Here is a 13,418-nt window from a genome sequence, read left to right as displayed (position 1 = left end):
TGTCTTTGATTTTGCTTTGAAGTTGGTTTATCAGAAAAAGCTTACACTTTATGGTTTCAGATTAAACCGCACCAAAGATGGCATGAATCTGATACCAACCAAGGAAAACTATCATTGATTGTTGGTGAGAGAACATTAGCTTGGACAGAACTCCAAAATACCAAATGCAAAATGTGATATAGAAAAGAGATTAAAGAAAAGACTTATCAAATGAGAAAAAACTTTCAAAGTTCTGGGTCGAAACATGGGATCTTTGGGATGAATGAGAAACCAGACCAGGAAGAATGGTAAAGATTCCTAAAACTCAGGCAATCTGAATAACAATCTATTAGATACATTCCCTGAACCAATATCATATCCCCAAGCTCAGCACCCTAAACATTCACAGAAAAAGAAACATCAAACAAACCACATATATCCAGAGATGTAACCGCTTTTTAACTGTTGGTTTACATAACCGGACTAACAAACCGTTAAAATATCCGGTTCCGGTTCAGTCAAATCGTAATTTTTTTCCGGTTCAGTCATACGATAAACTGATTTCAATTTTTCCAAATAGCTCAGCAAAGAGTAAGAAGAGAAAAGGATGAGCGAGACGAGACCAGTGCCGAGGAGAGAGAGTCCATGGGGTTTACCTGAAGGTCACCGTGAGCCCAAAGCTCACCGCTGCAACGATCGCGTGGAAGACGTCGTCCAGGTCTCTCTCACCTTTTCCCTTGGATCTCTCTTAAAATTTCGTGTATTCTCCTAAGATTAACAGCATCACAGAGAGATTCAGTGTAATCAAATTAGGTTTTTTTTTTTCTAATTCGAATCTCTTAATGAACCAGCAATTTAGGATTGATATGGCCAGTGAGATTTAAAAGGGATGAAAGATGAGAACTTTTAATTTTGAATCTCCAGCTATTGGCAATTGTTTGTGATCTTTACACAGTTTTAATGCATTAGAGGAAATCAATTTTGCTTTCCCCCTGTAACATGATTGTAGCATTTCGTACTTATGTTTTTTGCAGGCGTTTTTCGAGGGAAACCCATTTAAGACGGTCCCAGGACCTTTTAAACTATTCTACCGATGCATGCGCTCTAAGCCAGGGTATATCTGCAATCTCTTACTCTCTCTCTTACCATTAATCTGTTGTTGTTGTTGACGATGGGCTGGAGAATCTTAAAGTGTTTACCTTTAAGCCTTTTGTTCTTACTTGTTGTGGCGCTTAATCATTAGGCTCTGAACCATTCATCTTGTTTTATTTTCTTCAGAGAGGAACCAACAGAGCCATTCACATACCTCGACCTGGAACCTCCGAAAAGAGAAGTAAAACTTGAGGAATAGTGAAGTCCACCTCCTTTTGTTTTCCTTGGAAATTTTTAATTGAGAGCATGTAAGCGCCATGAGTCCATGACTGTGGTTTTAAGTTTCTCTTCAACATGTATCAGGCAACATCTTCTTATTTCATCATGGTGTGCCAATAAAATTGATACTTGGAGTTCCATTTCTGTTTATGTTCTGATAGTTATGTTCACTTGCAAGCCTCAATCTGAATCAGAATAAGATTTACAGTTTATCTCTGGTTTTTTGGTTCCTCAGAACTTTGCTATTACAAAAATCTTATGATGGTTGCATCTACCCCCTAAGTATGTTAATAGTCATTTATAATGAATTGCTGAAAACTCTCATCTGTTTTAAGGAATGTCAATACGTTGTGAATGCGAACTCCCAGCTCCACTTTGGCTACTTTTGAGTTTCTTGCTACTCTTCTGTTTCAGCATCTCCTTGATCTCTGCCTCCTTCGTATCCACAACTTTGATCAGCTCCTTGAAACTCGGCGCTCGTAAACCTTTCCCTGATCCAGACGCCTCAGTCACTTCACACGCCCTTTCCTCGTCCCCACTATCTGGTAACAACCTCTGGTACTGCCAGAAAACCCTCCAGAAGAAGACAGTGAGTGCCATGAAGCAAGTGATGCCGCAGATAAGGAAAAGTCCCCAGAAACTCTTGAGCGAAAGCTGAGAGTTCTCGCTGTCTGCGATCTGCATCGAGCATTCATGCTTATAGTTAAGCCACTTCCTGTGTATCTTCTCAAGCTCCCCTTCTTCAGAGAGCTGCAAGATAGCCGTCGACATGTCTACTGCTAAAGGAGAGTCTCTCTGGAATGCCTGCAACGTCATGTTTCAGAGACTTTAACTTAAAGCAAGAGTTATATAGACAAAAAAAGAAGAAGCTAAAAGCGATTTTGACATACGAAACCCCAGCCTGTGCGTGTGAATTCTTGTCCTACTGTACGGTACTTGCAGTTGCTGTTTGTCAAAAGGACTTCGATGTAAGGAAGCTCGTCTACAATGGCTGCTACACCGCCATCTTTGGGACCACGTTGAAGAGCAGAAAGGTAGTGTTCTTCGTCTCTTAGTGGAACAATCCTATGAGGAGATATGTTAAGTTCGTTGACCAGATAGTTTCTAGCGAAAGTACCGTCTTGAACACCTATTGGTTCGTTGCTCTGTATCAAACTATCTATTCCTTCTATCCGAGATGTCAGCTGTTGAACGGTTAGGATCGAAGTAAGACTAGCTGTGTAGCTTGAGTTGATGATCAGAACCACGAATAACCATATGATTAACACCAGCCTCCCTAATGTGCTCACTGTGTTTTCTCCTGAAAGATCAAAAGGAAAAAAAGCAAAGTAAGCTTCAGTGTGAATCCACTGATCCTCTTGCTAGTGTATACTTACTATGAGAGAAGAACATGGTGGAGAAGCTAAACCAGAAGATGGTGATGAGTTGACGCCTAGGAGGACCTCTGAACTCATGGTTGAACCGGTGTTCAAGAATCCAGACGATGGCACCCACAAAGAGAAAGAAAGCTCCAGTGACAGCCCACATCTCTATAGTGAATGGTTTCAGGAATGACCAAGGACTAGACTTAGCCACCTTAACCGGAGCCACCACCACAAGCCCTGATTCTATAAACGGCTGTGTGAAATCCACAAACCTTGTCCTGTTTGTAGTAATCGTGATATCTCCTACAGCTACATCAAAGCTCTGCAGGTGAAAAAGAAGAGAAAAGGACAGGTTAACATCTTTGGTAAGCTGTGTTCTTGATATTGAGTTTTTATAAGCTTACTTACATCTGCAACAACGTCATTGATAAGACTGTCGTAAGAAGGATTCTTCTTCCCATCTCCATATAGTATATAATTTCTTGGAACAGGATAAGGAAGCAACTCAATTGCAGCTTCAAAGACATCAATACAATAGCCTCTAACACCAGGCGGATTCTTGTCTTTAGAGACGTAATCTTTATAGCTCACACGGTTAGGCACCGCTATTTTCAGCGGCTTTCCGTTGTTAGGAAACACCCAACCACGAGGAGGCTTGGTCACTTCACCTGGCCATATGATTCCATGAAGACGTTGGTTTGCTGTAGATGTGTTTGGTGGTTTGGAGTACAATGTCTCCGGAGTCACCACTGAGAGACCTGAATGATTTGACCAGTAACCGACTCTGCGTGGACCTGATCCTTCTACGTTTAGCACTTCGTAAGCCGGGTTAACACGGTTCCTCTCTGAATCAAACTGGATTGGTCCGGATACACCGGTATGATTCATCCCAAGAATGATCTTTAGAAGCTTCTCTCCTTCGTTGAACACATTTAGTGCTGATAACTGAATGCTGCTATCACTTGTTTTGTGTAACCTCTGATCGTTGGAGAAAGTTATTGTACTGTTCTCTCTGAAGAAACCATCGAGGGCACGAGCGATCAACCAAACAGAATCATAAGCATACAATGCATAAGAGTTGAAGCCATTCTTCCATCTCTCCTTAAACTGTCTCTTCATACTACTCTCTGCTGTGTAATGGCGAAAAGCAACGACTCCTTGCAAGAGATCCATTGTTTCCGAATCCACGGGCTCCATGGAGTCTATAGCTGTAGGAAGCCAGTCTGTTGCGATCCAGACATAACCGTTTCCCATCATTCCAAGAGACTTAGCCACAGAGAAAACGTTTAAACCAGAGTCAGGATTCACATGGACAACGTAAACCCGAGACGCCATCAGATTAACAGAGACCAACAGGCTTTCTATGGAGGTGGAATCTGCACCGGGTGTGATTGCTGCTTTGTAAGAGATCTTGGAGCGTTTCTTGGCTAAAGCATCGCTTAGGATAGATACGCCGTTTCTGCCGTACTCGTCATCGACGTATATGGCAATGACTTGTCTCCATCCGGAATAGGAGATAAAGTCTGTGATGGCTTGCATTTGGAAGTAATCGTTCTGCGTGGTGCGGAGGAAGTAAGGGTATTGGAGAGAGGAGAGAGTAGGATCCGTCGCTGCAAATGACAAGAGAGGTACGTGGAGCTCGTTAGCTACGTAGGAGATCATGTGAGCGATTCCTGAAGATTGTGGACCGATGGCTGCAACCACTTGTGTTTCCATCAGCTGCAAAGCTACAAACCATAGAATAGAAAGAAACATGATCATTTTGATACAAGTTTTAAGAGAGGAGAAGCATTTTATTACCTCCCATGGTGCCTATGAATCCACTGCAGTTAGAGTCTTGAAAGACAATATTAAGCTTGGTACCCTTTAGTACGGTTTGGTCTGCATTAACATCGTCCATTGCGGCTTTAAACGCTGGTTTAGCTGCTCTTCCGATGAAAGAATCATAAGTAAACAGAGCACCCACATTTACAGAGCTTGGCCTCTGAGGTAATGGTGGAGATGTAGAAGAGTTTCTTGAGAGAACACTTTTACCAGCACATTCCTGTGGAACAACCCACAAGACAGAAACATATAACAACGCAACTCCCATTGCTTTCACCATAGAAACTCCTCTTATCATCATTTTCTTGTTCTAACCATTTGATTATTTGAAATGACACCTGGAGCATGAATCAAAATCAAGATTTTACAGCAAAAAAAATAAAGACAAGAAAATGGTCCAGAGAATCTAGTGAAAGAAGGCAAACAAACCAAGATCAGGAGTTAGATTCTGTAGAGATTGGTGGATACACACACTTGTGTCTGTGAACCTATAACTGAAAATAAAGAAGTGTATGAGGGCCATCTTAAAGATGGTTTGCAAAAAGGAAAAAGAAGCAAAAAGCGTAATTAATTCAATGAACAGAGAATCATATGGCGATGGCAGTGATATGTCAACTAATTAAAGATTATTCTTCACATAATTAAAGACATAAAAACAAGCTAATAATATCGGTGATATTCCAAGCTAAATAATATCGGTTGCTCAAAAAAAAAATATCGGTGATATTCCAGCTTGAATAAAATAAAAATATTCTAATTCTGCAGAACATGGCAGTGGCCAGTGAGTGGTTAAAGAATGAATGATGTCAAAAGTACATCCATGTTAATATCTGAATTTAGACAAGGTTCTTTATTTTATTAAGCTTAAACTAATTTTAATATGTAAAAACTATGTTCAATTTAAAAATACTTGAAAGGAGATTTCTTTGAGATTTTGGACCAAAAATTTGTAGAAAAATTCTCAAATTCAAGTACTTCTAACCAGCTGAAGTATAGTTTTTTTTTTCAAAAATAAAATAATAATGCAATTGTAATAAAAAAGAAGCAACCTTGGAACAAGTGCGAGCAACAAGCTTGAATCAGAAATCGATATATTATTCTGGAGTAACCGAGTGAGTTAGCACTGCCGCACTGGGGCATGAAAAAAGAGAGACAAAGAAAAGAGGAAGAAGAAGAAGCAGCAGCAGTAGAAGAACTGTTTACTCAGCTCAAGCAAAGAATAATCAAAATAATTCTCTATTTTCTTCTTCTTTTTTAATTATTAATTATCTTTTTGTTATCGATGTTTTTTTCTGAGTGGTCAGTGTAGTAGACGTAGGCCAGGATGTGGGGTATCCATATGCTTTTATTGTCTATTCATACTATTGAAGAACCAGTGTTTAAAAAAATAAAAAGAAAAAAAGAAAAAAAGAAGAATCAAACTGTTTTTTTTTGTCATTTTGATCCGTTCTTTTCTTGTGTTAGGATGGAGGACGTGCACTCTATGATCTTATAATAAGTACTTTGGAATCGTTATTAGTTAACCCACATGGGAAAAACTTTTATAAGTGTCAATGTAACAAAGGCCAGCCTTTGGTCAAACAAGTGTTCAACTCATTATACGTCAATTAATTCCACACACAAAAACAAGAGATATTTTCACCCATAAATAATAAAGTTAGTTATACTACTGGTTTTGGGACCAGAATTTTCACACGTTAAAAAGGTTGCATGAAACACAAGTATTCTTTGTCTTTATTATATATTTATTATATAGTTCATAAAGGAATATTATAAAGTAGAGATGTATTTGTAATTAGTTGAAATTATGAAATCTAGTTTGTTAGTATTACTATTAAGTAATAACAAGCTATTGAAGCCCAACAGAATTTTTCTATTTAGAGATGACAAAAAGTATTTGGCTAAGAGAAATCTCGACCAGTAGAATATATAGTTCGATTTTTTCAACTTTTAGTCGTATTTTCTCAAGTTGTTGTTAGGATTTTGCTGAGTGTGCGGGCCCTTTGTTTTCTTTTCTTTTTGTCAGCCATGTGGGGTCGATTATCATCTTCTTAACTAGTTAGAGAGTATAGTTATGTCTGTAATTATTGACTTCAATTCATCTCATCTACCTTGATTGGGCTTAGCTGTTGAGAATAGCCCAAACCAACGCTGATCAGCTAATGGGCCTATGATAGTCACAGTGGGCCGAAAAACTAGCATTTCAAAGAGAGGACAATGGATAAGTAGATTTGGCTGAACAACACGGACACTTTTTTTTTTTTTTTTGACACTCTTCTTTTCAACTGCGGAGGTAGTGAGGTAATAGGGGGGTCATATGACCCCTATCAAATTTATATTTATTTTATTTTAATGTAATTTTAGATGAATTTTCTGAAATGTTCAGTTAAAATTACTGTTTGACCTCTGTAAATATGTGTTCAATCCTTCAGATCCACCCCTTACTTTATTTATTCTATAGTATTAATAGTTATGTATATAAAAATAAATTATTATGACCCCTATACAAATTATTCCTACCTTCGAGTTGGTTCCAGCAATGGCTTCCTCAGTCGTATCTTCTTTTCAACCGAGGTAATGCCGAGATACTAAAAACCCTTATGCCGACTGATTACTTCATTGCCTTCTTACTTCCCCAATCTATTCGTATCACGATCTTGTAGACGTTGTTAGCCATGGCAATCAAAAGTTTATAAGAAGTATATTTGCCTTAATCTTGCATTAACCTGGTGCCAATTCAGTTTGTGTGTATTAATATCTGGTTGGTAGAGCTATCACCCTCTAGAAATGTTTTGTTTTGTCTGAAGAAAGATATATACTTTGCTTTTGTTTAGGTCATCATTTTTGGGAGATATAAATGTGTCCAAGGTCTCAACAACACCACAATCTGCTCAAGTGGGTTTCTCCACTAAGACCATCGAGTGCAAAGAATCAATGATAGGAAAGCAACCGATCGATGTACCATCCAACATAACCATCACACTAGAAGGTCAAGACTTGAAAGTCAAAGGTCCATTAGAAGAGCTCGCTTTAACTTACCCACGCGAAGTTAAGCTCACCCGGTTAACATGTTAGTGGGAGTATCAAAGGGATTTGAGAAGAAGTTGATACTAGTGGGCGTTGGTTATCGTGCCACGGTGGAAGGGAAAGAATTGGTTCTGAACCTGGGGTTTTCACACCCGGTTAAGATGCAGATACCAAAGAGTCTGAGAGTGAAAGTGGAAGAGAACACGAGAATCACGGTGAGTGGGTACGGTAAGAGTGAGATAGGGCAGTTTGCTGCGACGGTGAGGAAGTGGAGGCCACCGGAGCCGTACAAGGGTAAGGGAGTGAAGTATTCAGATGAGATTGTTAGGAGAAAAGAAGGCAAAGCTGGAAAGAAGAAGTGATCTTGTTTATGGATTTACATTTTTACCTTTTATCACCTCTCAATGTTAACGTGTGCATCGCTCAAAATTTGTTTAGAAAATTTAACATTTTGTTTTGGGATTTTGGTGAATTTTAAAGCTCAATTGTGAAGAGTTACTTTATGTGTGAACTGTGAAGTATGAACTACTCACTGAAAAGATCCCCTATCGGTTCATTCTCACCGGTTTATTGACATTTAAATTTGAATAACACACTTATCCAAATTCAGAACAAAAAACAAAAAGCAAAAACAAACCAAACCAAAAATCAAATCGTATTTTTAAAACAGAAAATATAATCCAATTGGAACCAAACTGAAAATTGAATGCTATCTAAATTTCTATGACAGAGTTTACATAATTATAAAATATTAATTATATTTATTATTAAAATATTATTCTTTGATCAAATTTGAACATATTTTATCTATATTATCTAAATTAACCTAATTGTCTAATATTTTTATTTGAAAAATCTGATATTTTACCTAAAAAGTTTAAATTATCGGAAATTATTTAAATATTAGTCCGTATCTAACTTTATTATTAACCAAACTCAATTGGTTAAGTATCTAAAAATTCAGCTTTATTACTTGGTTGGCGATGAAAGGTAGACTTTCAACAGGGGAAAGGATGAGAAGCTGGAATAATGGGGCCGATACTTCTTGCAGGCTGTGTCAGGAACCTTTTGAAACTTTAAGCCACTTGTTTTTTGATTGTGAGTACTCAGGAAAAATTTGGGAAGTTCTGATGAAGGGAGTTCTAAAGGATCAATACATTGCGAAGTGGGATGATCTGATTAGCATGATCTCAGCAAATTTAAATGGCAGTAGGATTGAGATATTCACGATGAGATACATGTTTCAGTCGACTATTCATTTGGTATGGCGAGAGAGAAACAAAAGGAGGCGTGGAGAAGATCCATCTCCTGCTGAGGCTCTGATCAGAATTTTGGATAAGAACATCAGAAACAAGTTTACTGTGATACGAAGGAGAGGAGATAAGAATTTTGAGAGAGGTATGGAGTATTGGTTTAGTACTTGTTGAGCGCTTGCTAGTTTATTGGGAGGAAGAAGAGTTGAAGTGTTGGAAGATTTGAAGCTTTTAGAAAGTTGAAGTTTGATAGTTGTTTGGTTTCTGTTTTCCTTTTTAAATTTTGATATGAAACTTATAGAAAAAGTAAGCTCATAGATTGTAAAAAGTTTTTTCTTTTGAATTAAATTTAACATTCAATTCAAAAAAAAAAAAAGACCCGAATAGAACCGGAAAGATGTTAAATAAACCGTTGAGAATAAACCGATTAATTCCAAATTAACAATTGCTTATAAACCGTTGAGAATAAACCGATTGGGGGGTACAAGTTGATCGGAGGCAAACAGACTCTCTCATTCTCTGCGTAGCTGCGAAGCGAACCACCACCACCATGCCACCGATGAAGAGGAAGAAGGAAGAGGAGGCAACAATCTCAGAGCCTAAAACCAAGTACGATCGTCAACTCAGGTACACAACACACTACCCTTCCCCTCTTCCTCCTCCTCCTCCTCCTCCTCAAATCACTCATCGAACGCTTCTTCTCATGAGAAGTAACCCATTCGAAAAAAAAATCGCAGGATATGGGGTGAGCTAGGGCAAGCTGCTCTGGAAGAAGCGAGCATCTGTTTGCTCAATTGCGGCCCCACCGGCTCGGAGGCGTTGAAGAATCTCGTCCTCGGTGGAGTTGGGAGCTTCACCATCGTTGACGGATCCAAAGTCGAGCTTGGTGACCTTGGAAACAACTTCATGGGTATATTCGATTTTGGCTATATATCGCCCTTCCTCTTTGGATTGCTTGTGTGTAGCTTTTTATGTGTGTGATTTGTTTTTGTACATGTGAAGTTGATGAGAGGAGTGTTGGTCAGTCAAAGGCCAAGTCCGTTTGTGCGTTTCTCCAAGAGCTTAATGATGCTGTTAAAGCTACGTTTATTGAGGAGAATCCAGATACTTTGATTTCCACGAATCCGGTTTTCTTCTCTCAGTTCACTCTCGTTATAGCCACTCAGGTACACGATTGAGTATCTAAGTAGAAACTCGTGATGCCTTCTATTCAATGTTTTTAGATTTACCTCTGTACCTTTCTTAGTCCCTCACTGAATATTGCTTTATTAGTCCTTTTTCTCTATGTATAAGTCTTCATCCCTTGTGTGTAGCTGGTGGAAGATTCAATTGTGAAGCTTGATAGAATCTGTCGAGAAGCAAACGTCAAGCTGGTTTTTGCTCGCTCTTATGGCCTTTCTGGCTTTGTTCGTGTCTCTGTTCAGGTTATTACCTCTTTTTTACCCAATACTTGCTAAGAAAACTAGTAGATTTACTGTGAGTATTGCTAATGTATTATTTTTAATTTTTGTTTCCTTGTTTATCAGGAGCACACCATAATTGACTCAAAGCCTGATCATTTTCTTGATGACCTTCGTTTGAATAATCCGTGGCCTGAACTCAAGGGGTACACTGCTTTAGTATTCGCGCTCATTACGTTGTCTTGGCCAATCCTTTGACTGTGTGATGTTACATTCTCAATTATTCATTGAACTGCAGTTTTGTGGAGACAATTGATCTAAATGCATCAGATCCCGTTGCACATAAGCACATACCATACGTTGTCATTCTTGTGAAGATGGCTGATGAATGGACTCAGTCTCATAGTGGTAATCTTCCCTCTACCAGGGAAGAGAAAAAAGAGTTTAAGGTCGAGTTTCTTTTATTGCTACGTTGCAAACACATTAACTAGCTTGCTTTCTTCTGCTTCCTAGTTCTAATCTATATTTATATCCTTAAAATATTAGGATTTGGTTAAATCCAAGATGATATCTATGGATGAGGATAACTACAAAGAAGCTATTGAAGCCGCTTTCAAAGTTTTTGCTCCTCGTGGAATCAGTAAGTTGTATCTCGTGTGGTGTAGTAACTAGCAAAAAGACTTTGTTGTGTGTCAAATCAAAGTATTCCTGGTTTCTATTACAGGCTCAGAGATTCGACAAATTTGCAATGATACTTGTGCTGAACCGAGTTCGAATTCCTCAGATTTTTGGGTGATGGTAGCTGCTCTGAAGGTTTGAAACTAAAAAAATTGCTCTGTGAAACTCATATTTTCATGTTCTTTTAGGAATTGCTAGTGCTTAGGGTTGATAAATAGTTCGTAGTTCTACTTCATGAATTTGTTATTCCTTAACTGCAGCTCATGTTGATTTGTTCATAATACTCATACATCACCGTCTACAGGAGTTTGTCTCAAACGAAGGTGATGGAGAGGCACCCCTTGAAGGCTCTATACCAGATATGACATCTTCAACAGAGTTAGTGCAACTACCTCGATAGCACTGAATTTCATCTGCAGTCTATATTTCAGATTGCTAATGTAGCTGCATTGTTCCTTTTTCTTGAAGACACTACATCAATTTGCAGAAGATCTATCAAGCGAAAGCTGAGGCTGATTTTCTTGTCATGGAGGAACGAGTTAAAAATATTTTAAAGAAAATTGGTCGAGATCCGAGTAGCATATCAAAAGCAACAATCAAGAGCTTCTGCAAGAATGCAAGAAAAGTTAAAGTGAGAATACTAAACTTCCTTACAAACTTAATATGTATTCTAATGCTGATGGTCTACATAAACATAGTTTTTGACTAAAATATTAGCTGCCATATGTGCTTTGTAGGTATGCAGATATCGTTTGGTAGAGGACGAGTTCAGCAATCCTTCTGTAAACGAAATTCAAAAGTGTTTCGCGGACGAGGATTACAGGTGCGAATGCCTTCACAGAGTCTGTCATTTGCATATGAAAACAAAAGCATGCCATCAACTGTGTTGAAAGATGACCTTTATACATAACGGTTGCTCTTTTGTTCGTTACCTCATTATACCGAACTTATAAAAGCTAACTTTTAGTTCATCTTAGGCTTATACAATAGCAAAATAGATTATGGTTTCTTAGGGTTGCATTTCGATTCCAGTTGGTAGCTCTTATGCTAAAATCGTTCATTTATTTATTTTTATTTTTTTCTTATGCTAAAATCGCTTATTGTTGCAGTGGTGCAATGGGATTTTATGTTCTTCTTAGAGCTGTGGACAGATTCACTGCCAACTATAACAAGTTTCCTGGCCAGTTTGATGGGTAAGAAACTCATTATGCAACAAGCCAAATCTTATTTCAGAACAGTTGGTTCTTGTTTGGTTATCATTTATATGCTACAATTTTGTAGAGGAATGGATGAGGACATATCTCGGTTAAAAACCACTGCCTTGAGTCTTCTTACCGACTTGGGCTGTAACGGCTCAGTAGTGCCCGATGACCTTATCAATGAGATGTGTCGCTTTGGTGCCTCAGAGCTTCATGTGGTTGCTGCCTTTATTGGAGGAATCGCATCTCAAGAAGTCATCAAGGTTCATACTTCCTTCTTATGGCTCTTAACATAATTGTGTAAAGCACGAGCGCGCAGAGATAATTGAACTTGTTGTTGTGTGTATCTCTTTCTCTGTGTTGCAGCTTGTCACAAAACAGTTTGTTCCAATGTTGGGGACGTACATCTTCAATGGCATTGATCACAAGTCTCAGTTATTGACACTGTAGAAGATCTTCACTTATTGGTTTGAAGCAGAAAGAAGAGTTTTATTACGTCTTTTTAGATACAAACTGTTAAAAAGAAAGTGGGTAATGTTGTTTGAGCATATCAGATGAGAGAGGTGAGAAAACTAGTTGGTTTGGTTCTTTCTTTGTTATTTAATTTTGGATTTATATGCTTCAAGCTTATCCGGTTTAGTTCTCTCTTTTCCTCTCACTAGAAGTTCGCCGTTTGAGTTAAGTTCTCCGGCCGGCAGTCTAGGCTATTTAGCCACCGTCGGTCCGGCTAAGGGTTGTCGTTTTGTTGTTTTACTCTGTTTCTATTTAGTTTCTGTTATCTTGATGGATTTCCGGCCCGGCATGGTTTGTTCTCGGAACTGCATGTCCGGTTATCAACTCTAGTATCGCACCAACCGATTGGTGGATGACTGGTTTCTGACTCTGGGACCGCGCTATTTCTTTTTTGGTGGTCGCCGGCTTACATGGTTTGCTTCGGAAGAACTCGAGCTGTGTTTTGGTTTCATTTTTGTGTTGGGTGGTCTGAGTTTGGAGAAGCTCTCGGTTTCTCACCGATTGATGCTTGCCAAAACCTAAACGGAGGTGTAGAAGCTGCTGAATACTATACCATCAATACAGTCGTTGGTGGTGTCTTCGGTGGTCGTGGTCAAGTCCCGGTGTTTCCGGTGGTCAAAGTTTTTGTGATGACTTTCAGTTGATGAAGACAAGCTCGTCTTTCCGGTGATTCTGTGTTTCCGGTGTTTCGGAGGAGGAACAAGGAGCGGTTCCGGCGATTTCCAGTCGGTTACGGTGGTGTTGGATCTTTCCACGCGTCGGTTTTTGGATCTCGTGTCTTCACACGTGGAAGTGGAAAACGGTGGATAA

The 13,418-nt window shown here is 38.8% G+C and overlaps 3 protein-coding genes and 1 pseudogene across 6 annotated transcripts; 3 read left to right on the top strand and 1 right to left on the bottom strand.

The window, feature by feature from the left end:
• The first annotated feature begins 537 nt into the window (after positions 1 to 537).
• On the top strand, positions 538 to 1,490 carry LOC108862785 (uncharacterized). Its single transcript, XM_018637023.2, has 3 exons — positions 538 to 697; positions 1,014 to 1,093; positions 1,258 to 1,490. Exons 1-3 carry the CDS (start codon positions 587 to 589, stop codon positions 1,328 to 1,330), a joined length of 264 nt encoding a protein of 87 aa, XP_018492525.1. The 5' UTR covers positions 538 to 586; the 3' UTR covers positions 1,331 to 1,490.
• Positions 1,491 to 1,511: 21 nt separating this feature from the next.
• On the bottom strand, positions 1,512 to 5,929 carry LOC108862784 (glutamate receptor 3.4). Of its 4 annotated transcripts, XM_057010847.1 has the most exons (8): positions 5,588 to 5,907; positions 4,968 to 5,032; positions 4,749 to 4,876; positions 4,515 to 4,637; positions 3,123 to 4,441; positions 2,727 to 3,036; positions 2,241 to 2,650; positions 1,512 to 2,154 (listed from the first exon to the last, which is right to left on the bottom strand). In XM_057010847.1, the coding sequence occupies exons 3-8, from the start codon at positions 4,837 to 4,839 to the stop codon at positions 1,681 to 1,683; spliced, it is 2,727 nt and encodes a 908-aa protein (XP_056866827.1). In that variant the 5' UTR covers positions 4,840 to 4,876; positions 4,968 to 5,032; positions 5,588 to 5,907; the 3' UTR covers positions 1,512 to 1,680. The 4 variants fall into 4 exon arrangements, with proteins under 4 accessions (XP_056866827.1, XP_018492522.1, XP_056866826.1 ...); XM_018637020.2 differs by having other exon boundaries at positions 4,515 to 4,876; positions 5,588 to 5,906; XM_057010846.1 differs by having other exon boundaries at positions 4,515 to 4,876; positions 4,968 to 5,906.
• Positions 5,930 to 6,994: 1,065 nt separating this feature from the next.
• Positions 6,995 to 8,068, top strand: LOC108860277 (50S ribosomal protein L6, chloroplastic-like; annotated as a pseudogene).
• A 1,217-nt stretch (positions 8,069 to 9,285) lies between these two features.
• On the top strand, positions 9,286 to 12,740 carry LOC108856812 (NEDD8-activating enzyme E1 regulatory subunit AXR1). The gene is made up of 14 exons (XM_018630703.2): positions 9,286 to 9,445; positions 9,556 to 9,728; positions 9,821 to 9,984; positions 10,132 to 10,242; positions 10,345 to 10,424; positions 10,517 to 10,667; positions 10,765 to 10,858; positions 10,943 to 11,031; positions 11,201 to 11,274; positions 11,365 to 11,527; positions 11,634 to 11,719; positions 12,006 to 12,089; positions 12,178 to 12,358; positions 12,462 to 12,740. The coding sequence occupies exons 1-14, from the start codon at positions 9,369 to 9,371 to the stop codon at positions 12,543 to 12,545; spliced, it is 1,611 nt and encodes a 536-aa protein (XP_018486205.1). The 5' UTR covers positions 9,286 to 9,368; the 3' UTR covers positions 12,546 to 12,740.
• The last annotated feature ends 678 nt before the right edge of the window (positions 12,741 to 13,418 follow it).

Source organism: Raphanus sativus, chromosome 5, assembly GCF_000801105.2.
Source record: "Raphanus sativus cultivar WK10039 chromosome 5, ASM80110v3, whole genome shotgun sequence".
NCBI lineage: Eukaryota > Viridiplantae > Streptophyta > Magnoliopsida > Brassicales > Brassicaceae > Raphanus > Raphanus sativus.
Note: the sequence above shows the minus strand (reverse complement) of the source record. Positions and strands in the feature narration are given on the sequence as shown.

Excerpts from the sequence above, each read along its gene's own strand:
- LOC108862785 (XM_018637023.2), top strand. The coding sequence starts at position 587 with ATGAGCGAGACGAGACCAGTGCCGAGGAGAGAGAGTCCATGGGGTTTA. Across the intron at positions 698-1,013 it reads GCGTGGAAGACGTCGTCCAG|GCGTTTTTCGAGGGAAACCC; the intron begins GTCTCTCTCACC and ends TGTTTTTTGCAG. Across the intron at positions 1,094-1,257 it reads TGCATGCGCTCTAAGCCAGG|AGAGGAACCAACAGAGCCAT; the intron begins GTATATCTGCAA and ends TATTTTCTTCAG.
- LOC108862784 (XM_057010846.1), bottom strand. The coding sequence starts at position 4,839 with ATGATGATAAGAGGAGTTTCTATGGTGAAAGCAATGGGAGTTGCGTTG. Across the intron at positions 4,442-4,514 it reads ATTCATAGGCACCATGGGAG|CTTTGCAGCTGATGGAAACA; the intron begins GTAATAAAATGC and ends TATGGTTTGTAG. Across the intron at positions 2,155-2,240 it reads CACGCACAGGCTGGGGTTTC|GCATTCCAGAGAGACTCTCC; the intron begins GTATGTCAAAAT and ends ATGACGTTGCAG.
- LOC108856812 (XM_018630703.2), top strand. The coding sequence starts at position 9,369 with ATGCCACCGATGAAGAGGAAGAAGGAAGAGGAGGCAACAATCTCAGAG. Across the intron at positions 9,729-9,820 it reads CCTTGGAAACAACTTCATGG|TTGATGAGAGGAGTGTTGGT; the intron begins GTATATTCGATT and ends GTACATGTGAAG. Across the intron at positions 9,985-10,131 it reads CTCTCGTTATAGCCACTCAG|CTGGTGGAAGATTCAATTGT; the intron begins GTACACGATTGA and ends CCTTGTGTGTAG.